The 25,652-nt window shown below is 37.1% G+C and overlaps 1 protein-coding gene across 2 annotated transcripts in view; it reads left to right on the forward strand.

Moving 5' to 3' along the window:
* SCAI (suppressor of cancer cell invasion) overlaps positions 1–25,652 on the forward strand; it is a 191,930-nt gene that overhangs the window by 157,075 nt on the left and 9,203 nt on the right. For both annotated transcript variants that reach the window (XM_043985115.1, XM_043985116.1), the window contains exons 15-17: positions 19,268–19,340; positions 21,432–21,605; positions 21,804–21,904. In XM_043985115.1, the coding sequence (XP_043841050.1) occupies positions 19,268–19,340; positions 21,432–21,605; positions 21,804–21,904 (348 nt within the window). The remainder of the gene's footprint in view (positions 1–19,267; positions 19,341–21,431; positions 21,606–21,803; positions 21,905–25,652) is intronic.

The raw sequence follows: 25,652 nt of genomic DNA on the forward strand, positions 1-25,652 counted from the left end.
ACTTTCAGGAAAACTACTAAAAAGTTAAAACTTTTAATGGTAAGAGGTGATTTAAGAAGATTGAAATATACAGCAGATGTTGATGTACTAATAATTGCATCCCATTGTGTCACAGCAACATAGCTTATGTAGTGATGGCTTTGGAACTCATAGGATCAAAGATCTGGAGCTTGAAGGGAACCTTGAAAGCCATCTAATCCAACCTTCTCATCCTACAAATAAATAAACTGAGGCCTAGGAAGGTTAAATGACTTGACCAAGGTCTGATATGTAGCACACATCAGAAAGAAGGAATTCCAGGAGCTAAGCAGCCAGTATGGAGAGAATTCATATTCAGGAAATGTCACTGGGAGGCTACCAGTTTAGGATGTCATCAAATTCCAACTTGTCAGTAAGATTTTTGGAGAATCATTTCTTGACAATCACAACAATAAGACCCTATTAATATTTCATAAACACCATTCTATTTGCCTGTAAATCTGTCAGCTACTCTTCTTGCTCCCTAAAGAAAATGTGTTGGTCTACATAGGCTGTCACTATTCTCTGGAAGGCAATGTAAAGACTGAAACAATGAAACAAACCCCTCCTCCTCTGTAGTATTCTTTTCAAAGTAGGAGCTTCCTGTCAGAGGCCAGCCCTTTGTATATTAGCCTTTTTTTAGTTTCCCCATAAAATGTTTTTTGAATTTTTTTCCTTTTCTCTCCTTCCAGGTGCATACAACATGTAAAGTACAGATAATTTAAATAAATTACTTAGATCATATTGTTTTTTAGCTTGTTTCACACAAAGCAGCTTTTTATTTAAACTATTACCCTTTCACTTACTATTTATGCTACCTTTAATTTTTTGTGATAATTTTTTATTTCCATTGCTGCTATTTTGTAATAATGTATTCCATCTCATAAGTCTCTATTAAAGTTTGGTATCGGGGCAGCTAGGTGGCACAGTGGATAGAGCACTGGCCTTGGAGTCAGGAGTACCTGAGTTCAAATCCAGCCTCAGACACTTAACACTTACTAGCTGTGTGACCCTGGGCAAGTCACTTAACCCCAATTGCCTCACTTAAAAAAAAAATTTTTTTTTTAAAGTTTGGTATCTATATTAGGTTAATTAGACCAGGCCACTCTAACATTTTAACATTTAATTTGTGGCAAGCAAATTTGGTAAATACAATATACAAGAACTCATAATTTGAATTAGATTAGTGATAAATAATGGAAACATATGATGTCTTTTCCCTGAATATTATTTTGTTGGTGTTTCTTTTGGGGAGGGGAAAGCAGGAGTTGTTTGGTCTATAAAACTTTGATTAAATGTAATTTAAAAAATTCCATTCTGCCCTCTTCTGTACCTATGTTGAATTAGTGTTCTGTGAGTTTTCTAAATTATTATGTGAAAATTTGAATTTTAATGGGATTTGTATTGTTTTCCATCTGGTTTATACAAATCAGATTAACTGACACAGTACAGAGAAACCTGGGTTTTTTTTTTTTTTTGATGAATACTAGTTTCTTGTCATCTTTGTAAGAAAGAATCTGTAGGTGAGGAAAAAAATGAAACAATCAATTTACCTAAAGTGTTATGCTTTTATATCAAGTATTCCATTAACTGACAACAATCTAAACAGTACAGATCTTAATGTATGTGACTTAAAAGCAAAGGCAATGTACAGTAATGTATGTTTGCAGCACTTCTTTAGTCATTGGGTGAGAAAATAAAGTAGAAAAGCTGTCCTTCATCTCTTTCTGATGATTTCAGTTTTTATAAGTGTGCAATTAGACAATTGTTAATCTTTATCTTCTCCCAGCACATTTTTTGCCCAAAAATGATTTAAAATGTATTAACCATTCAAATGAGCAAATTCTAAGATGGAAGCCATTCTTGTTTTTAAAACATGTGTTAAAAGTTTTCCTCATTTTCACTTCATGATATTGCCACCTGCAGGACACCCATGAAGGTTGATAGACACATACTCCAAAAGAAATATCTCACATTTCCATACACTTGTGAAAATTAATCATATTTCTCTATGCCACTGCATATTTTTTTACTCTATTTAAAGAGAAGATCATCCAAACCAACTCTTTTGGAGGGGGCATTGAAGGTTAAGTGACTTGCCCAGGGTCACACAGCTAGTAAGTGTCAAGTGTCTGAGGCTGGATTTGAACGCAGGTCCTCCTGAATCCAGGGCCGGTGCTTTATCCACTGTGCCAGCTAGCTGCCCCTGAACCAACTCTTAATGCAGCATGAAAAATAGTTACCCTGGGGCAGCTAGGTGGCACAGTGGATAGAGCACTGGCCCTGGATTCAGAAGGTCCTGAGTTCAAATCCAGCCTCAGACACTTGACACTTACTAGCTGTGTGACCCTGGGCAAGTCACTTAACCCCAATTACCTCACCAAAAAAAAAAAAAGAAAGAAAAATAGTTACCCTTTTATTATGCTAGTTTCAGGAAATGATGACTATCCTGTCAATATAAGCTTTCAGTTTTATTGCATAAAAGTTTTACTGTTTATTGTTAAATTTGTGAGTTTTAACATGTATCTATTTCAGATCAAGGTACTTATATGTTATATAGATAGAAGTCTTAAATTTTTAATTTATTTCATTTGTTTTTATATCACCTGCTTTCCCATTATGCAATGGTGGGGGTGGGGTTTCAGCACTAGTATCTTAACATCATTCAAGTCCTACCCAACTTTGGTACTTCAACACCCAAGGTCTTTTCCTTCTTCCCTTGCAAAAACAGGTAGGAGGTATATTCAGATACTTCTTTTGGAGGGCCAAGATTGGTTATTATAATTTCATAGCATTTAGTTTCATTTGATTTGTTGTTTCCATTTACATTGTTGAAGTCATAGTGCATATTATTTTCCTGATTTTCTTGTTTCATCTTGCATTTATTTATATAAATGATCCTATGCTTTTCTATTTTTATCATTTTAATAATTTCTTACATCACCATTATATTCATGTATTGATGTTTTTGACCATTTCTCAGACTGATGGATGTCTAATTTATTTCCACTTCTTTGCTCACACGTGTGCACGCACGCGCGCACACACACACACACACACACACACACTCTCTCTCTCTTTGTGACCACATTTGTGGCTTTCTTGGCAAAGCTACTGAAGTGGTTTTCCATTTTCTTCTCCAGCTCATTTTACAAATGAGGAAACTGAGGCACATAGGGTTAAGTGCCTTGCCTAGAGCCACACAGCTAGTGAGTATCTGAAGCTGGATTTGAACACAGGAAGATGAGTCTTCCTGACTGCAAGCCTAGCACTCTGTCCACTGTGCCACCTAACTTCCCACAAAAAATCAGTAACACAAAAAAATACTGCTTTCAATACTTTGGCATATGTGCAACTTTTCTTTCAACATTTGATATCCTTGGAGTAAATGTTTAGAAGTAGGACCTCTTAAGTCAAAGAGAACGGACCTATAAGTCACTTTCTTGGTATAATTCCAAATTATTTTCTAGAATAGGTCTATATTAATTCACAGCCCCACCAAGAATGCCTTTCTATGTCTCTTCTAATATTTATTATCATAATAATAACAATAAGAAGAATAAGAAACACTTAAAGTTTGCAAAGTACTTTATAAATATTACCAAATATTATCCTCACAACATCCCTGGGAGATATGTGTTATTCCTTTCCACATCATACAGATGATGAAATTTAGGAAGACAGGTCAAGTGACTTGCCTAGGGTCATACAACTAGTGAGTTTGTGAGGTAGAATTTGAACTCAGGTCTTCCTAATACCAGCTCCAGCATTCTATCTACTGTGCTACTTATCTGCCCCAGCATCCTTAACTCTTGTCATCTTCACCAATTTGCTGGTCATGAAGTTAAACCTCAGGATTGTTTTGATTTGTATTTTGCTTGTTATTAGTAGCTTAGAGCCTTCTTTCATATGGTTGTTAATAATTCGCAGTTCTTCATTTGAGAACTGTTTGCTCTGATCCTTTGACCACTTGTCTATTGGGAAATGGCCTTTGTTCTTCTAATTTCTGTTAGTTGCCTATATATCTCGAATATCAAACCCTTATTAGAGATAATTGATGTAAACATTTCCCCCAACCAACAGTTTTTCTTTTTATCTTATTTGCTTTAATTTAATTTTTGGAAAGTTTTAAAATTTCATATAATTTAAGGTGTCTGTTTAATCTCTTTTGATCTCCTTTATTTCTTTTTTTGGTGACAAATTTACCCACTGGCCATAACCGTAACCAGTATTTGTTTATGATTCTCTTCTAATTTTTCTGTGACGTGATCTTAATATTCAGCTCAAATGTGGCCATATGGCATAAGATAGATTAAGCATTTATTAAGAGTTTATGGTGATGGGGCAGCTAGGTGGCGCGGTGGATAGAGCACTGGCCCTGGAGTCAGGAGGACCTGAGTTCAAATCTGGCTTCAGACACTTAACACTTACTAGCTGTGTGACCCTAGGTCACTTAACCCCAATTGCCTCACTAAAAAAACAAAAAACAAAAAACACCCCAAAAAACCAAAAGAGTTTATCATGTTCTAGGCCATGTGTTAAGCACTAAAGACACAAACCTAAAAGTAAGATAATCCCTGTCCTTAAAGATCTTACATTGTAATGAAAGAAGACATTTAAAGGAGAGCATGCTGTGGAGCTGGTGGCCAGGAAGTGAGGAGGAGGCCAGGTTCTGGAAAAGCTAAGGTGAAAGGTTGGTTCCAGAAGCATGGTCCACAGTTCCATTGGGGAAAATGTGGGGATAATGACTGGAGTGGAAATGGTGTGGTTTGGAGCTGGTGGCTAGGGAGTGCCGTGGAAGCCTGATTGATTTAAACCTAATTTTTGCTAAACTCTCTTCCATTTTTCTCATCCTTGGCAAATAAGGAGTTCTTCCCCAAATAATTTAATTCATAACCCAGTGGGGTTATTGAGCACAGTTATTTCTGAGTCTTCCTTATCTGTTTTGTTCTACTTTTCTACTTACTCAACTCTTCTACTTTTCTTTTTTTAACCATTAAAATTTTTTTAATGATCATTGCTTTATAGTATAATTTGAGGCTTAGGAGTGCTATTTCCCCTTTGTCCTTTGTTTCCATTGCAATTTTAGACCCTTTGGTTTTTTCCAAATGATGGCTTCATTATTCTTTTCTAGCTCTGTAAAGTATTTCCTCAGTGGTGTTTCAGTTCTGAACATTTAAAATGTTTATGGAATTTTCAGTTGTTAAAAGATATTTTGTTTTTTGAAAGGCATAAAATGTATCGAAACCCCAATTGTCCATAAAAGACAATGATAATGTACTTATGATTTGTCTTTAGTAAACATATTGTAGAGCTGTCCAAAAGTACAAAAGACTGCTTTGCAGTATCATACTGTTTTTACTGAACGGTACTCAGGCTAATCCCCCAATAGTTTAGTTACATTAGTTATCATTTTAGTTACATAATTTTTTTTTTTTTTTAGTGAGGCAATTGGGGTTAAGTGACTTGCCCAGGGTCACACAGCTGGTAAGTGTCAAGTGTCTGAGGCCGGATTTGAACTCAGGTACTCCTGATTCCAGGGCCGGTGCTCTATCCACTGTGCCACCTAGCTGCCCCTAGTTACATAATTTAACTGCATGAGTTAATTAATTAGTTAACTGTCAAATTAGTTACATTTGGTGCTGGGTTTCTGATTGATTAGGGGCTGAGTGCTTGCCACATGTCTGGAATATCTTCTGGGTACATCATTAGGGAGTGCTCTGAGTTCACTTTGGCCCAAGGAACCACTTTCACTCAAGTGTTCTCTGTTTGAAGTGATCTGCTATGGAAGCATACCCCCATTATAGTCATTACAGGACCCTGGGGAATAGGGAGCCCTGATAAAGTGGTTTCTCTATCATTTTAAGAAGGAAGCGTCCCTTCTAACCTCTGCCAAGCCAGCATACCTTTATGTTCTTGATGATCTGTCCTTTGTCTTCTAAGTACTTGGCCCATGTATCATTCCCTTCCTTTCTTTTTCTCTTCTAACTGCCTCTATCCCTGTTAGTTGTAAACATGTCTTATCCTTAAAATACTTTCACTTGACCCAATGATATCAAGTTATGATTCTGTGTTTCCAAACTCTGACAAAGAATCTTATATACTTACTGCTTCCTTACCAACCCTCACTTTGCAATCTGCCTTCACCTCACAATTGAAAATGCTCCCAAGGTTAACAGTAATAATTCCTTAATGGCTATAAACCAATGGCCTTTTCTCATCCCTACTCCTACTCGATGTTAGTGAAGCTTGGCAACCACTTTCCCTTCCTCCTAGATTCCTTGTTTTTGATGACATTGTTCTCTCTGGATCATAGCTTTGCCTCCTTAACCAATCCTTTTTGAGATTTTTTGCTGGCTCATCTTCCCATTGGAAAGAACCTCAGAAACCATCAGGATCAAGAATAGAATTTTCATATTCTATGAATTGGTTTGCTTGAATTATAGTTTTAAACAGTCAAAAAGTATGTTTTCATGAATACAGTGTTATGAAAGAATGCTAACATGTTTATGTGTGAGAAGAAATGATTTGAATTTTCTTTACTTTAGATACATTGCCAGAGGAGAACCTTAGGGACAAAAACTTTCCTCTTAAAAAAATGTAACAAAAACCCATCAAAAAATAAAATAAAATTTTTTTTTAAATGTAAAAGTTATAAAGGCAAGATATATTGGCACTGGATGAGTTGAAGTCTACAGGCATCTGCCAGTAGTCTCAATTTGTTCAAAGCAATGCATCTTGTAGATTCCTGGCTTTTTTTTTTCATAGCAATTTCAACTCATATATCGTGGAGAAAGCAGTTACTGAAACCGCTTCTCTGTACTTCGTTCTGATCAATAAGGTGGACTTCGTTGGTGAATTGAAAATGATTGAGACTCTTTGGAATCTTGAACATGATTACAATAGATAAGGAAACAAATGCATAGTTAGTCATAAGTCTTAGGCTTTAAAAATAACTAAATTAACAGATGTACAAAGGTTCAAAGAATACTTGAGTCTGATCCCATGACCAGAGACTCCCAAAGTGAAGATGCCTTAAGGCAGCTCCCAAAAATGAAACTAAGAAAAATTTTTTAATGATCAAGATGAATGATCCTAAAATAAAGTTAAAGGATCACCATAACTAAACAGATTTTTCTGAGGTGTTGAAATTTTCAACCAAGGATAAATATGAAAAAGTGGCAGGGCCCTATGAGAAGAGTGTCAGCGAAGTAAAAACACAAAAGGAGCATTAAGAAATACTTAGGGACAATAAAGAGGATTTGGATTTTGTTTTGTTTTTTCACTTATACTTTTTGCTGATTAACAGTGAACTAGGCCCAGAATTGAATAAGCAAAGGTGATCAAGTTATATTGCATGGGGGAAATTGCTCCAAAGCTGGTCTCCTTAACACCAATATTCCCACAGTATAACACCAAATTGTGTTATGCAATTTTCAAAAAAGAAAAATGTATATAAGTGATTCAAGGGATAATGGAAAGATGCACACTCAGTATAAGGATGTGGAAGATTACCAGTTGTTTGTTAACCAATATTTTGATTCAGAAAATCAACTATACAAGTATAGCATAAGGAAGCTGTGGCTAGATTATCAGGATAAAGCATTTCCCACACCTGCCCTAGCTATTGTCACCTGATCCTCCTCCACCCATCATTATGAACTGTCCATTGAAGCAGCTTATATCAAAGAATGCTTCCACAGCTCCACCTGCTGGCTGTTTTTTCTTTACTACTCTACTTCTTTTTCTGAAAGGTAGCTGAGGGATAAATTTCGACTCAGATGATCTAAGTTAGAATCCTGGTTGGCCACTTAATAACTCTATGACTGTGAGCAAGGCATTTAGCCCCTCCAGGCCTCAGTTTCTTCATCCCTAAAAAAGAGAGTTGGACTAGACGGTAAGGTCCTTTCTCTATTTCTATGATCCTCTATGATGCTAATAGATGCCAGAGAAAAAAGAGGATATTGTATTCAAGAGTTCTAAATTTTGGAGTGAGTAGATCTGATAATGAGCTCCAGCTCTATCACTCACTAATTGGGAGCTGCTGCAAGTCCCCTAACCTCCCTGATCCTCAGCTTCATTGTCTATAAAATGATTATTTGTGCCTCCTTAAATGGTTGTTTTATCACAAATTGTGAGGAGAAAGCAGCAACATCAACCTGAATTTTTAGAGGCGTTGTATTGTTAAGGGGGTACCAGTTGTCTTACACCTTACATGCCCCATGAACCCTCCCCTGCTCCCCAAATGTACTCATCTGTTCAGTGACACTGGCCTCCTTATTGTTCCACACACAAAACACTCAATTCTGGGCATTTTCCCTGTCTTCTATGTTTTAAGTGCTTTCTCCTCATCTCTGCTCTGGCTTCCCTGGCTTCTTTTGAGGCCCAGAAAAAATTTCACCCACTGCAGGAAACACTTCCTGATCCTCCTTAATTCTAAAGCCTTCCCACTATGTATTATTTCCAATTTGTCTTGTTTGTACATAATTCTTTGTATATTGTCTCCCTCAGTCTCCATTAGATTGAAATATCTTGAGGGCAGGGACTGTCTTTAGCCTTTCTTGGTATCCACAATACTTAGCACAGTACCTGGCACATAGTAGGTGCTTAATAAATGTTTATTGACTAACTGACCTGGACAATTAGAAGAACTGGATTCCAGTACAATTCTGCCACTTCCTAGCCATGTCACCTTAAATAAAATTACTTAATATCTCTAAACCTAAATGTCCTTATTTGTAAAAAGACTGTAATGATACTTGTACAACTCCCTTCTTCAGTTCTATGGAAAGTCTTTTGTCAGCCTTAAAGTGCTATGGAAATGTGAGTTGTTGATGTTGGTAGTAGAAGTAGTAGTAGTAGTAGTAGTAGTAACTAATTTATATTTTGCATTCTCTAGCTAATAGCCATAGGACCATGGATGTAGAGCTGGAAGGTACTATAAAGACCCTCTAGTCTAACTCTCTCATTTTGCAGATGGGAAAACTGAGGTCTAAAAGGGTTGAATGGCTTGCCCAAGTTCACACACAGTAAGTAGCCAAGCCACTGAAGAATAGTAGAGATGAAATTGTATTTCTTCCTAACTGTGATACTCTTCCCTTTTCCCCTTCTCCCCCCTCAAGAGACTTCACTCCACAGTACTTTCCAAACAAAGTCCTGTCACAGCTCATACTTTGCCAAACTCCAACCCTAGATTATTCCCACCAGCAGCCTCTGCTCCTACTCACATGACATTGAAAGGAACTGAGAAATATTAAGCAACCACTCATGCAGCTTGGATCCACCATAAAATTATGTTATTTAATCTTAAATGGTTGCTCGCTGCAGTAAGGCGATCCTTTTTACCCCTCCCTAGTTGATTCTCCATTGCACTCCTCCCTGTTCCAAACCTTCTCATCTCTTTTTAAGCCTTCCCTACCACCCTAACCACACCCTCATAACTGAGGACCTTTCTTCTTACTTTCCTAATAAAATGGAAAGCCATTTTCTGTGAGTTCCCTCTTATCTTCTTCCCTATTTCTCGAAATGATTGGATATTAGTCTCCTTTATTCCAGTCTCTGGAAAGGTGACCTTTCTCCAATCCATTTACATAGACCCTTGAACATCTGTTTTAGCAGACTGCCCTCCCAACAATCCCTTTTCCCTCATCTTTGGCTCTTCCTCTGTTAAGGGCTAAAATTCTAGCTAAACTGTCTAAAATATCTAATGAGTGGTCGCCAATAAATTATAAGCTTTAGCAAGAGTTAGACTTTTAAGCATTTATTAAGGAGAATACTAATTTGGTAAAGAGAAAGAAAGGCCTAGATTCCTATCAAAGGGAGAGCACATTTCTAGCTCCACTCTCCACCAGAGTCCAAAGGCAAGAGAGCGAGACTGAGTGCCAGTCTCTTCCTTCCTCCTCCCACTAGCCTGCGTCACTTCCTGACGCCAAAGAAAAGACTCCTGGTCTTGCCCTCAAAGACCTTCACTTCGTGGGCGGAACTCTTCTACAGTAAGTCTCCAGCAGGTGGCGTTATTCCAATCGTTACACCTCTATACTCTTTTCTTCTGCCCTGCCTAAAAACATGCCCTGGTGTCCTGCCAGTATGCTTAAAAAAACCGCAGAAACTTTAGATGGCCTTGCTGTCCTCTCAAGCTGTTGTTTTTTCTTTTCTTAGCCAAACTCCTAGAAAAATCTTTCAGCTCTACTGGAGTGTTGCTGCTTTCTCTTCTCATTCCTCAACCCTTTGTGAGCCAGCCTCATTGGTCATTTCAAAATGCTTTCTCCAAAATTACCAGTGTTCACTTATTGCTAAATATGATGACTCTTGACCTCTCTGCTGCATTTGACATTGTGGACCATGTTCTCCTGGATACACTTTCCTCCCTGGGTTTTTGTGACACCACTATTTCTTCTCCCGCCTAGTTTAACCACTCCTCAAACATTCTTTGCATTATTACTGTTCATGCCACATCCACTGTCTTTATATACCCTAAGGCATTCAATATCCACTTATTTTTTCTCTCAGTTGGTGACCTCATCAGCTCCTGTAGCTTTAATGTTCCCTTTGCAGATGACTTTCAGATGGATATATGTAGGCCTAGCCTCTCTTTCTCTCTCTCTATCGGACCCGTCCTTTCTCACAAACTGCTTATTGGATTATTAAAACTGGATATTCCTGAGGCATCTCAAACATAATGGCTGTTATCTTTCCCCCAAACCTATCTTTCCCTCTTCTGAATTTACTCTTTCAATCAGAGATGGCACCACCATTCTTCAGTTACCTAGATTTTCAGCCTCTAAGGTATTTTTGACTCTTCACTGTCCCTTAATCCATCTTATTAATTTTCAAAGTTTCCCCTATCCTTAGAAAAATTTCTCTAGATTCTACCCCCTCTCAGTTTATTATCTTTTATCTCTCCTCTCAGCCAAATTCCTAGAAAAAGCTGTCTATTCTACTGCATTGTTGCCTCTCCCTTCAGCTCATGTCTTCCTCAATGCTTTGCAGTCTAGCTTCTGACCTCATCATTCAAATGAAATAACTATCTCCAAAGTTATCAATGATCTCTCAGTTGCCTGATCTGATGGCCTTTTTTTTTAAAGTGAGGCAAGTAGGGTTAAGTGACTTGCCCAGGGTCACATAGCTAGTAAGTGTTAAGTGTCTGAGGCTGGATTTGAACTCAGGTCCTCCTGACTCTAGGGCCAGTGCTCTATCCACTGTGCCACCTAGCTGCCCCATTTTCTAAATGCCTTTTCTAAAAGACATCATCAAAGCCAGCTCCTTCTTTATTTTTTCTATGATTATATTTATTGATCGTGTTGTTATTAATAGTCAGAAGCCCTCTGGTTGCACTGCCTTAAGTGGGGCTGACTGTGGAAAAGGTCTTCTGTATTGCTGCGACCACATACTTGGACCAAACCCAAACAGAGTCCATCTGGTATGATCTTATGTGTTTAATCTTTTGCAGATTTTCTCTGGGTCATGTGAAAGTCTGGGAAGGTCTTCGTAGATTTCTCCAGTGAGGATGAGGATATCTTTGATATATTCATATTCTTCCATTTTCTCTTCTGTTCATCTTGGTTCTAGGAAGGTCTTTTTTCTGTGTCTGGAAGGCAACTTATTTAACGTCTCTTTTCTTGTTACGGTCAGAGCTATGTGCTGAGTTATGTTCTTTAATTCCTGCCATTTTTTTCATATGTGCCTTTGGGTCTTGAATATTGAGTCTGTTTACCTGTTGAAGAGGTTCAATGAGTTTTGACTTATCTGACAACAGGATTCAATATACCCTATTTATACTGCAGCTTTTTAATTCTATTTTTTTCTCTGAGTAGACATCAAATTTATCCTAGTGGTACAAAAAGAGCATAGGGCATCAAATTCTCCCTCTGTTATTTCCTCAACTTCTTTTTGGGGCTTCATGACTTGTTGGTTTGGGTTAGTAGTATTTTCTTTGGCCTGGAGACAATTAATCCATTTCATAAACCATTTGCTTTCTAAAGCAATAGATTCTGTCACATTCAACAATCTGGTTTCATTCTTTAAACTTATTTGCTTCTTATCAAAATATTTCTCCCAATAAGTAAGAACCCAATGAGCTAGAGGGTTTTCCTTCAATTTGCTTACAGTTTTCCTCTTCCTACTTTCTAAAGGATTTGGAGTTCTCACTAGCTTAATCAGAAAGGATAAGACAGAAAATCTGATCTGACTTCATTGGTTAATTTTACCTCTTGCATTTGACACTGGGAACTATCCTTTTCTCTTGGTTACTCTCTTCCTCTTTTTAAAATATTATGTTATAGGGGCAGCTAGGTGGCGCAGTGGATAGAGCACTGGCCCTGGATTCAGGAGGACCTGAGTTCAAATCCAGCCTCAGACACTTGACACTTACTAGCTGTGTGACCCTGGGCAAGTCACTTAACCCCAATTGCCTCAGCAAAAAAAAAAAAAATTGTTATTTTTTTTTCCAATCAGCAAAACAAAGGGCCTTTTCACCCTTTCAACCCAACCCTCTACCATTGAGAACAAAAGAAAAACCATTACAAACATGCATAGTCAATCAAAACAAATTTCCACATTGGCCATATAAAAAACAAAATTTGTCTTATTCTGCCCTCTGAGTCCTTCTCCTCACTATAAGGAGGTGGGAAGCATGTTTCATCATTAGTCCTCTGGAATTGTAGTTGGTTATTACAATGATAAGAGTTCCCAAATATTTCAGACTTAATGCTTTTAACACATTGTTGTCATTGTATAAATTTTTCTCCTGGTTCTACACTTTCCTTTGTATCAGTTTATACAAGTCTCCCCAGTTTTCTTTGAAATGCTCTTGTCATTTATTATACAATAACCTATCACATTTATATACCATAACTGGTTTGTCCTTTCTCCAATTTATGGAAACCTCCTTAAATTTCCATTCTTTGTTACCTCAAAAAGAGCTATATTTTTGTATATCCTTAGTTAGTTTTGCTTAGGACTTGCTCTCGCCCTTAATTTGTCCTTCTAATTCCTCTGCTTCTCCCTTTTTCCTCCTATATCATTGTTGAGTGAAATGTATTTGCTGTACCCGTGTGTGTGTGTGTGTGTGTGTGTGTGTGTGTGTGTGTGTGTGTTTGCGTTTGTATGTGTTTATTCTTCCTTCCTTTAACCAGTTCAGATGAGAATGAGGTTATGGTGTCACCTGCTTCCTTTGTCCCTTTTCCTCTCTCCCTGTGCAAACCTGGGCTGGACAAATGATTCACTATGACTTTTCTGGATTTTCCCATCAGAATTTGATTTTGTGCATTTTCTGAGTCTGAAGGAGTTTTGTAGAAAGGACTTCAGCTATAGTGCTTCCTTCTACTCTGCTTGTTCTCTCTTCCCCTTTTGGTTTTTGTGATATTGCTTTCCCCCCCCCCCCTTCCCCCCAACCCCTTCTTCTATCTGATTGCCCCTTCTCCATCTTCTTTGTTGGCTCCATCCTCCCTATGTCCATTAACTGTGGCTGTTCACCAGGGCTCTATCCTTCACCTTATTTTATATTCTTGCTACGTTTTCCCTCTTGGGGAGCCTTATCATCTTCCATGGGTTTAAAGGATCATCTCTATGCAGATGACATATCTATTATATATCCAACCCTAATAACTTCCATGAGTTTTAGTTCTGCATCACCAGCTGCCTGTTAGATATTTCAAACTAGATATTATGGAGGCATCTCAAACTCACTGTTCCCCAAATAGGCCCAATTTATTTTCTTCTATTTTTCAGTCTTTTGACTTTGTTTTAATATTTTTTGTTTTTCCATGGAGTAATTTTTTTTCTGTTTGGGACCATTCTAATTTTCAGGGAATTTCTTGTTTGGACAAGGTTTTATACCTCTTGTGCCAAGCTATTAATTCCCTTCCTAATTCTTTCTTCCATGGCTCTCATTTCTTTTACACTTTTTCCCTCTAGTTCTCTCATTTCATTTATTTAAAAAAAAATTTAAAACTCTTAACTCTTCCTTCGTTTCTTCAAGGAATTCTAGTTAAATTTGTGTCTATGTTGTGTTTTTCTTTGAGGTTTTGCTTGTAGATGTCTCGGAGTCATTCTCTTGTTCTGGGTTCCTATCTTGAGCATCCCACTATAATAGCTTTTTATGGTGGGATTCTTTCCTTTTTGTTTCTTTGCTTATTATTCCAGCCAACTTTCTGACATTAGATTCAACAAAACTTATTTTTACACCCAAACTCATCCCTTGTGTTTCTGCTGAAGGTACCATTTTCACTATCTCTCAAATTAATAACCTTGATATCCACAGTTCCTCAGTTTTTCTCCCTCACTGCAAATATCCATTTTGTTATAAAATCTTGTCGTTTCAACTTTTCAACATCTTTCTTATCCAGCTGATTCTTTCTACTCATACTGCTACTACCTCAGTCTTAGCCTTTATCACCTCTCACTGAAACTATTGCAAGGACCTCCTTATTGGCTCCTTACCTCAAATCACCCTTCCTCTTCTCTATTCTGTCTTCTACACAGCTGCCAAGATGCTTTTCTTTAATCAAAAATCTGACTGACTTCTCCACTCAGTAAATTCCTAGTCTCCTCATTTTCTTTAGGATGAAATATAAAGTCTTTGAATATAAAGTTTAGCTTTTATACCTGGTAATATCTTGATCTCAACCTAGCTATTTTTTTAACCCACTTATACATAAATCCCTTTCCCATAGGCTATAATGCACTCAAACTGGCCTTTTTTGCACTGACTGTCCCATGCCTGGAATATACTCCCTCCTTACCACCACCTCAGAGAATTCCTTTATTTCTTCAAGAAGTAGTTTATAGATCATCTTATACATGCAGCTTTTCCTGATTCCCCCAACTACTATTACCCTCCTTAGCTTATGTTTGTTGTCTTTATATTTATTCTTTAAATATTTACATATGTGTCATAGACTGGAAAAGAGAGCCTGCATCAAAGCTAGGAAAACCATGGGTTCAAGATCCATTCTATGTGACTCTGGGCAAAGCCCTTAATCTTCTAGTGCTCTAGTCCAGAGTTCTCACAACCCTCTGCAGCCCAAAATAATCTGGAGTGTGACTGGAGCCAAATTAAAATGTAATTAGGAGGGGCAGCTAGGTGGCACAGTGGATAGAGCACCGGCCCTGGAGTCAGGAGTACCTGAGTTCAAATCTGGCCTCAGACACTTGACACTTACTAGCTGTGTGACCCTGGGCAAGTCACTTAACCCCCATTGCCTCACTAAAAAAAAAAAAAAGTAATTAGGAAATATTTAACAGAATAGATAAAAACACAATGACACATAGATAATGTTAATATGTGTTTTTCTAAGTCAATATGCAGCCCTAAGGGATCCTTATGTACAGTTTAGTGGGCCTCATTTCTATTTGATTTTGACATTACTGCTCTAGGCAATTATCTAAGATGATAAATCCCAGAGAAGGTTCTGACCTTTAAGGAAGTCTACTCTTTGGGAGTTCCTTATAGCAATGAAATCACAGGTCCAAGTAAGAGTGTGTGTGTGTGTGTGTGTGTGTGTGTGTGTGTACACATACATGTATACACTTGTCTCCCCTGTTAGAATATGTTGAAGCATATAAAAAACATCTTTTTAATTCAGCTGAAAATATGAAGAAATAATATTTTCTCCAGCCTAAAATCTTTCTCAGACTTTTCCCTTTAGGAAAATCCATAAGAGATCAAGATCGAAGACTTAGGTAAAGGATAAACGTCTCTTTTCTAATAAAGATTATTGCTTTCCCCATCCCCTGTAGGGATGATTTAATTTTATTTTTTGGTGAGGCAATTGGGTTAAGTGACTTGTCCAGGGTCACACAGCTAGTAAGTGTCAAGCATCTGAAGCCAGATTTGAACTCAGGTCCTCCTGACTTCAGGGCTGGTGCTCTATCTACTGTGCTACCTAGTGGCACCCCCCTGTAGGAATGATACTGTGATCAACCATTCTCCATTCAGAAATTAAGTATTAGGCACTGGAAAGAAGCCTCCCGAGTGGGGAGTACTATAGCAATTTGGACCTTACTCTGAGCACAGCTTGTATTTTGAATAATGTTAAATTAATCAGATTGTTTCTGACAGACTTGTACTTAAAATGTACCTATAGTGCAGTATTAATATTTTTTGTTAAACAGTGTATGGTTTCATTCTCTGTATTGGTAACTCCAGCACCTGGCAATTGCCTAGCAATATAGTAGACGCTTAGTAAGGGCTTATTGATTTATTCAGAGGTAGTAAGCCAGATGATTTTTAGTGCAATGTAGAGTTGGTCTTAAGCAGACTTGTGTAGGCAGTTTTTGTCTTTGCTTTAACTTTTCCATCTGCATTCCTTTCTTTTCTCCCTGAGTTATCCCCCCCACTACTCCTGTTCTGTTGAAACTGTTTAATCTTTGCTCAGGTGTTAACTGGCAATTAAGGTATTAACTAATAAACCCTTCTGGGTTGGCTCTTCTCAACTGTATTTGCATATTAAAAGTGGTTCTGGGGCGGCTAGGTGGCACAGTGGATAGAGCACCGGCCCTGGAGTCAGGAGTACCTGAGTTCAAATCTGGTCTCAGACACTTAACACTTACTAGCTGTGTGACCTTGGGCAAGTCACTTAACCCCAGTTGCCTCACAAAAAAAAAAAAAAGTGGTTCTATATGAAAAACCTTTAAAACTCAAAGAAGTGAAGCTATAATGTTGGAATAGTGGATAAATTTGATATTTTGGAATAGGGGCTGCCTGCTTTTAAAATCACCCCAGTCATGACTTCCAGAACAATAGAGAGTAACACTTAATCTGAAAGACAAATTACTTCTCTTTTATTTAATGGAAGCCATTGTACCATTTCTGGTTCTGATTTTTTTTTTTTAAGTGAGGCAATTGGGGTCAAGTGACCTTCCCAGGGTCACACAGCTAGCAAGTGTTAAGTGTCTGAGGCAGGATCCGAACTCAGGTACCCCTGACTCCAGGGCCGGTGCTCCATCCACTGTGCCACCTAGCTGACCCCGTTTGTTCTGATTATTAACAGAGACTATATAGAGTAGGTAATGGTTTGAATGCTGGACTTAGGAGCCAGTAAATCCTGGATTCAAGTCCTGTGTATGACACATAACTGTGCGACCATGGACAAATTACTTGAACTTAGATGCCTCTTGAAGACTATAAATTATAGACTGATTTTTATAGATGTAGAAAAATTATATGTAACGATATCATTTTAATTGCACTATATTTGACTTTTAAATCACCCTCTCTATCCATAGACATACAAAAGTGACACATTTAAAAGTTTGTATTTGAAGAGAAGGGGTTCCATTTTATCATCCTCCCCTTTTTTTAGCTCCATTGCCTGGAGTCCAAGTTTCTCTAGGGTATCCCAGACCATTTCTACTAAAAAATTATCTTCTACTGCCTTGTCATGCCTTGGAGATGATCCTGGAGTCTTTAAGGTAATACAGGCAGAACACAATTTCTGGCAAATCCCAGCAGCCTAGAAAAACTCAGAGAATTTGCCAGGTTAAGAGGTGCTCATCACCAGAGGGTTAGCCACCAGGTGATGATGTTTTTTGGCTATAGCACCTATCTGGTAAAGTGTGATGTGGCTATAGACCATATCAAGCTACAGATAGGTCTCCCTCCACACATATAAAATCATGGCTCTTTTGAAGTACCGTGACAATAACCCACTCACAAATCTTAGGAATGCAGGCAGTTACTATCCCACCTCCTTCTTCCCTCATACATGTAAAAAACTAAACAGGGAGTGAGTAAAAGAAGATACCATGCTCCTTCCATAGGCTGTCCAACCTATCTAGGGAATACTTTGAATTGCACCAAGTCATTTACTACATTAATTTCTTAACTTGAAATTGTAATCTTAGTGTAAGTAACTGATTCTCCTAACCAGTTTCTTGGATTTTATTGCTTTTGCATTACTTTTACCACTATTTTTTTCTGGATTTTTGATTCATCAGAGCATTTGGATCATAATTATATCAGAAAACCTTTAATAGTAGTAGGACATAGTAAAGCATGCTAAGATTTAGATCCAGAGAAATTTGGTTTAAATCCTAGTCCCTTCTCTGTGACTTCCTACCTGTGTGACCTCAGGTTTGTAACTTAACCTCCCTTGCCCTTGATTTCTTTATAAAATTATGGGGTTGGCATCTAAGGTCCTTTTCAGCTCCAAATCTATGATTTTATAAATAAGTTGCTACTATGTTTAAGACTAGAAGCAGACTAGCAGAGATATCTTGGCATAGAGTAAACTTCAGAGCCAAGAAGTCATGGGTTCAAGTCCTTCCTCAGAAATCCTGACTTTGTGACCCTGGCCAAGTGACCTAACCTTTCAGTGCCCTGGGCAACTTTCCTTGAAAATAAATAGCAGGGGCAGCTAGGTGGTGCACTGGAAAAAGCACTGGCCTTGGATTCAGGAGTACCTGAGTTCAAATCTGGCCTCAGAGACCCCTGACACTTACTAGCTGTGTGACCCTGGGCAAGTCACTTAACCCCAACTGCCTCACCAAAAAAAAAAAAAAAAGAAAAGAAATAGCAAAGAGTGAGATGAGCAGAACCAGGAGAACATTATACACAGTATCAACAACATTGTGTGTTGATCAACTGTGATAGACTTGACTCTTCTCAGCAATACAATGGTCCAAGATAGTTCCAAAGGACTCATGATGGAAAATGCTCTCCAAATCCAGAAAACCCCCCACTATGGAATCTAGATGCAGATTGAACCATACTATTTCTGGGTTTTTTAGTTTTTCTTTTTTGAGGTTTTTCCCTTTTGCTCTGATTCTTCTTTCACAGAATGACTAATGCAGAAATATGTTTAATGTGATTTTACATATATAACCTATATCAGATTGCTTGCTGTCTTGGGTGGGGAGGGGAGGGAGGGAGAAAAATTTGAAACTAGAAATCTTATTAAAACAAATGTTGAAAACTATCTCTACATGTAACTGGAAACCAATAAAATACTTTTATGGAAAAAAAGAAAATAAATAGCAAAGCAGATGCCAATCTTCATTAATAGATATATTTGATCAAGAGCTCCCTAATCTAATGAAATCACAGGTCCAATTTTTTTTTTAATGTACAGGGTACTTTCCTAGTCAAATAAAAAATTTTGACCTTTCTATTACTACCATTCTAGTTTGTTATGTTCTCTGTTTATAAGTAATTCATCATTGAGAAACAAATTTGTTCATGGGGCATATTACTGAGAAACCAATTTTGGCCAGAGCCTTAATGTTTGTTTTAAATTGTTATATGTTACAGAATTTCACAAACTTATTTGGACAACCTCTGGTCTGCTTGCTTTCTCCAACAACATATCCAAAAGCATTACAAGGTATGTTTTGTACTGATACACCTAGGTCTAAGCTAAACTGGAGTTTGTTTGTTTTTTGCTTTATATTCTTAAACTTGATTTTCCTCTCTGAAGAGCACATGATGTACTCATTGGTGAAAAACCTATATGTGGCTTATGTTAGACTGGAATTGGCTTAGCAATATGACCATTTCTAAATTTTAACTCTTTACTAAAAGTAGACTTTTTGGTTCAGAGGGTCCAGGCAATATTCCAGTTTCAGTATCCTATTTATCTTCCAAGGAATATCATGTAATATTATTAGAGGAAATATCTACTATCATTAGATTTTTTGCTGTTTTGGAAATTTTCATGGTTTATGGGCTTTTTGTTTATGGGGTGTTTATTTTGAAATTCAAGGATTTATGTTGATTTAACATCTCTCCCATGTAAACTTTTAATTTAAAGTTTATTGATGCCTTTTTGGTTTTTATGCTAGTTATTTCTCATAAAACCTGCTCTTCATTGAACTTTCTCTTGTAGCAAATATTTTGACAAAAAAGAAAAAGAGGGGGCAGCTAGGTGGTGCAGTAGATAGAGCACTGGCCCTGGGATTCAGGAGTACCTGAGTTCAAATCTGGCTTCAGACACTTGACACTTACTAGCTGTGTGACCCTGGGCAAGTCACTTAACCCCCATTGCTCCTCAAAAAAAAAAAAAAGAAAGAAAGAAAGAAAAAGAGATTGTCTTTGTCAGTTGATATTATATTCAACAACTATACTCTCTTCCATCTATTCTGAGATTATTCAGTATACATGAAGCACCATTTAAACTACTAAACTTTGTTTTGGCTTGAATAAGTTCACCTGGCACCTATGTTAAGCATAACCAAATTGGCATAACTTAAAGGAATTTTTTATAAATTTTTCTACATTTTTGTTGTTAAAAGAGCCTCTCTCTGAATGTTTTACCCATTTAGCATATGGCTGAGTGAAAATTAGAAACATTCAAATTTATCCACAGGTTGTATACACTCTAACACCAGCCAGGACCTGTGAGGTCTTGTTCTCCACTCATTCATTCTAGCACGAGGCGAGGTGAGCACGCAACACAGCTTAGTTTTGCAGAGAGATTTTGAGAACTGTTTTTAGCAGGACCTTCAATGTCTCCCTAACTGTGAATAGTGTTGGTGTCTCTCAGTGAGAGATGGCAATATACCGCTACTTCCCAGCCAGAAGTCCAGTCTGCTGATATAGTTTGACACAGGAAGTGGTGGTCAGCATTTGAATGCCTGAGAGAAGCTGGAGACTTTTCACCGTTGTTTTAAGGTAAGTTCTGCTCTTTGTTAGAAAAGCATGTAGCAGTAACATTCAATAGATTTGTCTAAGCATCAAATTATCCATTCTACTAAGATAGAACTTACCTTAAAACAATGGTGAAAGTCTCCTGCTGGGGAGACTACTTCAGTAGTATTTTAATTCAAATAACTCTACCAAGATTTAATTTTGTTAGGATTTTTGAAAGGCAATCCAGAGTTTGGGTTCATAGAATCACAGAATTTTAAAGCTGCCAGACAGCTTAGAGATCATCACATTTGAGTCTTTCATTCTACAGATGAGAAAACTTAGACCAAGGGAGGTGAAGTGTTTTTCTGACAGTCACACAAATAGCAGAGCCAGGTTTCAAACAGAGATATTCTGCCTGACTCCAAAATGAAATGCATTTGCCACTACACTCTGGGTTGTTGTTGTTTTTAATCACATACTTTATCAAATAAATAACTTTTCATTGAGAAAAGATGGCCCACAAAAAGGTTTTCATCATTAATGAAAGGTGTACAAATGCTATTAAAAGGTGTCTATTTAAATAAAATGGGTTATCCAGCTGTTGGATAAGGAAGGTAAACTTTTCATATCAAAGCAAGGAGAGAAGGTTGTCCTTTAAGGTTGATGAATATGTACAAACAAGATAGAATTTACTTAAGGGCCTAGTTTGTCTTTCATGTGTGCAAGTGGTCTCCATAGACTTGAATGAAAGGATTGAGACCATTTGGATAGCAAAGCCTGGAATTAAGGAGAATTGGATGATCTTTCTGGTTCATTCTCTCCCAATACAACCTATTTCTTATTTCAGATCAGTCTCAACGTGGTAGCCTCTTCACTCTCTTTCTGAATAATCCTCTAATGGCCTTCCTGTTTGTCTCTGGATTGTCAAGCATGCGTAGAGGTCTATGGGAAAAATGTCAAGAATACCTACGAAAAATCAACCGGGATATTGCCCAACTGCTGACCCACTCACGTTCCATAGGTACCCTTTTGACACAATTTACCAGAATTTAGAAGAGTGGTTAAATCTCATGATACTTTAAATATGTTTGACTTTTTCAAAAGGGTCACTTAACATGTTACAGACAGGATCACCACCAATCAATATCTCTCTTTATCTCTCTCTGAAATTTTTTTCTAGTCAAACTTTCTTCCAATATCATCTTTTTATTCTTTTCAGATCAGGCTTTTCTCCAGTTTTTCGGGGATGAATTTCTTCGCTTGCTTCTCACCAGATTTGTCTTCTGTTCAGCTACCATGAGGATGCACAAGATTTTTCGGGTATGGAGGGAAAATAATCACTTGAGCTCAGCTTTAATAAGATTAGGCATGTAAGACTTATGCACTAAAAAAAAATGACATGCTCTAATCTTTGAAAGAAATTAAGCTCTGTGGTAAAGTAATTGAATGTCTTGACCAAATAAATAGTCACTTGAAATATATACTATTTAGGATGACTAATATGGTCTTCATATTTAAGTTTAAACTTAAATCTCCATAGTGCTCATAAAGTACTTAAAATAAGAGTCTACAAGTATTTTCTGGATATCCATATATTTTGGTGGACATTTATTATTGTTAGGGTCTTTTTAATTTACATAAATTCAGAATTATATTTTAGCTCTACTCTAGTTTCTATACAAATGTATATTAGTTTTGTCTATTTTTATGGATTGTCTTTATACAGTAATCCTAATTGCATACAGATTTTTTAAAAAGTTCCTATTTTAAAAATTCCTATTAAATCTCAGGAGTTGTCATAAGAACATAAGAATTGTCATATTATACCATTGTTTTCATCACATGTGAAGAATCTCACCCTAAATATTGTTCCATCTTGTTCAGAGACCTAGGACACCAGCTCCTCTGCAGTCTCTGTCTGTCGGTGGAGTTTTGCCAAGACTCCATGGGTTTAACCACTTTCTAAATTTTTTTCTATTATTGAACTCTAACTTGAGGCCTCAAGCCTTCTGATCCTCTATGGTCCTCCCTGCACCTGCACAAGGCTCTGGGGATTCCAACATCTGCCACATCCAGTCTCTAACTACCATTCTCTTTCTTCTGCCCCTGTAACTGTAACTGGATGTCTGGTTCTAACACTGTTCTCTCTTTTCCTTCCAGGCTCCATTGCCAAACACTCCATGCCACAAATATATATTTTCTAGGGTTTATTTGCATGAGAAAAGTTATAAATAATTAAGATAGCAGGAGATATACCTGGGTACCTAGCTATATCTCCTGGTATCTTTATATAGATATATATATATATATATATGTATATATATGTATATGTATACATATATATACACACACACACATATATGTGTGTACATGCATGTATGCTTGCGTGTATGCATGTGTTTTAAACACCCAGTGGTTCCACACTGGGTACTATTAAAACTTTCTTTTAAAATTTTTAAATTTGTTTTAATAAGCCAAAATCTGCCTTTTCACACAAGAAAAATGAAATCCATTACAAACATAGTTAATCAAGACAAATTTACACATTGGCCATGTCCCAGAAATATTTGTCTGATTCTTCAATGAGTCCTTCACCTCTCTATCAGAATGTAGGTAGTATGTTTTATTATTAGTCTTCTGAAATCCATGTTTGATTATTATGCTGATAAGAGTTCATCATAATAGTATTCCATTACATTTATATACTATTACTTGTTTATCAGATCTCCAGTTTATGGGCAGCCTGTCAGATTTTCATTATTTCCCACCTCAAAAAGAGCTGTAAATATTTTAAAACATCCTTAGAGTTTATTTTTCTTAGAACTAATCCCTCCCATAGTCGACTTTCTCTCCAATTCTCCCTCTCCCCTTCTCTCCTTTTTTTTCCTCCGTTGAGTGAAACTTATTTCTCTACTCAATTATATGTGTGTATTCCTCCTTTTTTCAAACAGTTCAGATGAGAGAGAGGTTCAAGTGTCTATCACATCCCATACCCACTCCTCCTTCTATAGATGTGTTTGCCTTTGTACTCTGATTATGTAAAGATAATTTTACTTAACCTTCCTTTCCTAATCTTCCCCGCCCCTCACTGCTTCCTGCACCAATTTATTACTTTTCCCCTTGCTTTCCATTCTTTTCTTAAGATCATCAAGACATAACAGAACCACTGCCAGGCCTAAATGGACTCCCTCTGTGACCCCTGATAAGGTTCTAAGGGAACACATGTATCATTTCCCCATACTTGAATGTAAGCAGTTTATCCTTGTTTAGTCCTTTATCATTATTCATTCATGTTTCGTGTCTACCTTTTTCAGTTTCTCTTTTCTTCATTGTTTAAACTTCAAAGTTTCTCTGCTGCTCTGGTTTTTTTATCAGGATTTCTTAGAAGTCCTCTATTTCAATAAAGATCCATTTTTCCCCTTGTATTATTACAGTTATCTCTTCCATAATGTGGGGGCTAAAATTTTTTGGCCTCCCTTTGTACCAGAGAAGAAGTCTGAGTTTTTTTATCTTTTTCTTTTATAGGGCATGTACAGTACCTTATTAGAAATTTGGGATTGAAATTATACAATAATATACATATATTTGTGCTTTTCTTTCTAAACTTTTTCTGTGTCGTCTGCTGGCCTTCACGTGTCATCTTCAGCTTCTACAAAACTCCCAGAGAATTCCCATTTAATTTTTTATGTCAACTCATGATATACCAAAACCATGATGGGGAAAGTCATGATGTGGAAGGGGATAACTGTATACTCAGTTTTGCTGGCTAAGTTCTTGACTGTAAGCCTATATCCTTTACCTTATGAAATAAAGTCTTCTAAGTTCTCTTGGTTATAGTGGTGGCTGCTAAATATTGTATGGGCTTGACTGTGCCTCTTCTGTCCTTTAATTCTTTCTGACTGCTTGCAATACTTTTTCTTTAACCTGGAAACTTTGAATTTTTGATGTGATGTTCTTAGGGGCTTTTATTTGGGGATTTCTTTTGGGAGGTGACTAGTGGATTCTTTCTATTTCCATTTTGCCCTCTGCTTCTAAGATATCTGGATAGTTTTTGTTTTGTTTTTAAGATTTCTTAAAACAGTATGTCTAGGTTCTTTTTTTGTTCATAGTATTCATATAGCCAAATTCTTCTTAATTTTTAATCTCTTTAGTCTGCTTTCCAAGTCAGTTGTGTTTGCTTTGAGATACCTTATGTTTTCTTCTATTTTTTTCATTCTTTTTTTTTGTATTAATATTTCATGTTGTCTCATGGAGTCATTGACTTCTATTTGGTCTATTCCAATTTTCATGAAATTTGTTGCTTGGGTAAGGTTTTGTACCTCTTGTGCCAAGCTATTTATTCTCTTTCCATTTCTCTCCTTCATAGCTTTTATTTCTTTTCCATTTTTTTCTTCGAGTGATATCATTTCATTTATAAAAAATATTTTTCAACTCTTTAAAAAAAACAAACCCAACTCTTTCATCATCACCTGCAAACATTCTAGTTAAGTTTGTGACCAAGCTGTCTTTTTCCCTGAGGCTTTGCTTGTAGAGCTTTTGAGGTAATTTTCTTCTTCTGGATTTGTGCCTTGAGTATCCTTACCACCATAATAGTTCTTTATGGGAGGATTTTTTTTGTTTGTTTGTCCATTCTTCCAGCCTACTTTGTTACTTTGGACTATATATTAAAGTTAGACTCTGGCACTTCTGGAGGGAAAACCTATGTTGGTCCTGTTGTTATAATCTTTGGTTATTGAGTATTGTGTTATTCCAGAATTTTAGGGACAGGCTGAGGGCCTTCAAGTTTTCAATGTTCCCAAAGTTTGTGTGATCAAGAGCAAAGTCTCATTGCTGCTCTCCCCACACCTCACCTCTGAGCTCTGTTAGTTCTAGACCTGGATCTGAGAAAGAGTAGATTGCTGCTGGATTCAGCCTGTCAGCCAGCTAAAAAACCCTCTTGGTTCAGAGTGGCACAATTGTAGGCTCCCTTTTGATTTGGAATTCCTGCCTTCTTATTCTTGTTCAGTCTGGGCTAGATACTAGAAATAAGGCTCAGCTCTTAAGCCCATAGTGCTAGTTGCTTACTTCT

The sequence above is a fragment of the Dromiciops gliroides genome, chromosome 2, assembly GCF_019393635.1.
Source record: "Dromiciops gliroides isolate mDroGli1 chromosome 2, mDroGli1.pri, whole genome shotgun sequence".
In the NCBI taxonomy this organism is placed as follows: Eukaryota; Metazoa; Chordata; class Mammalia; order Microbiotheria; family Microbiotheriidae; genus Dromiciops; species Dromiciops gliroides.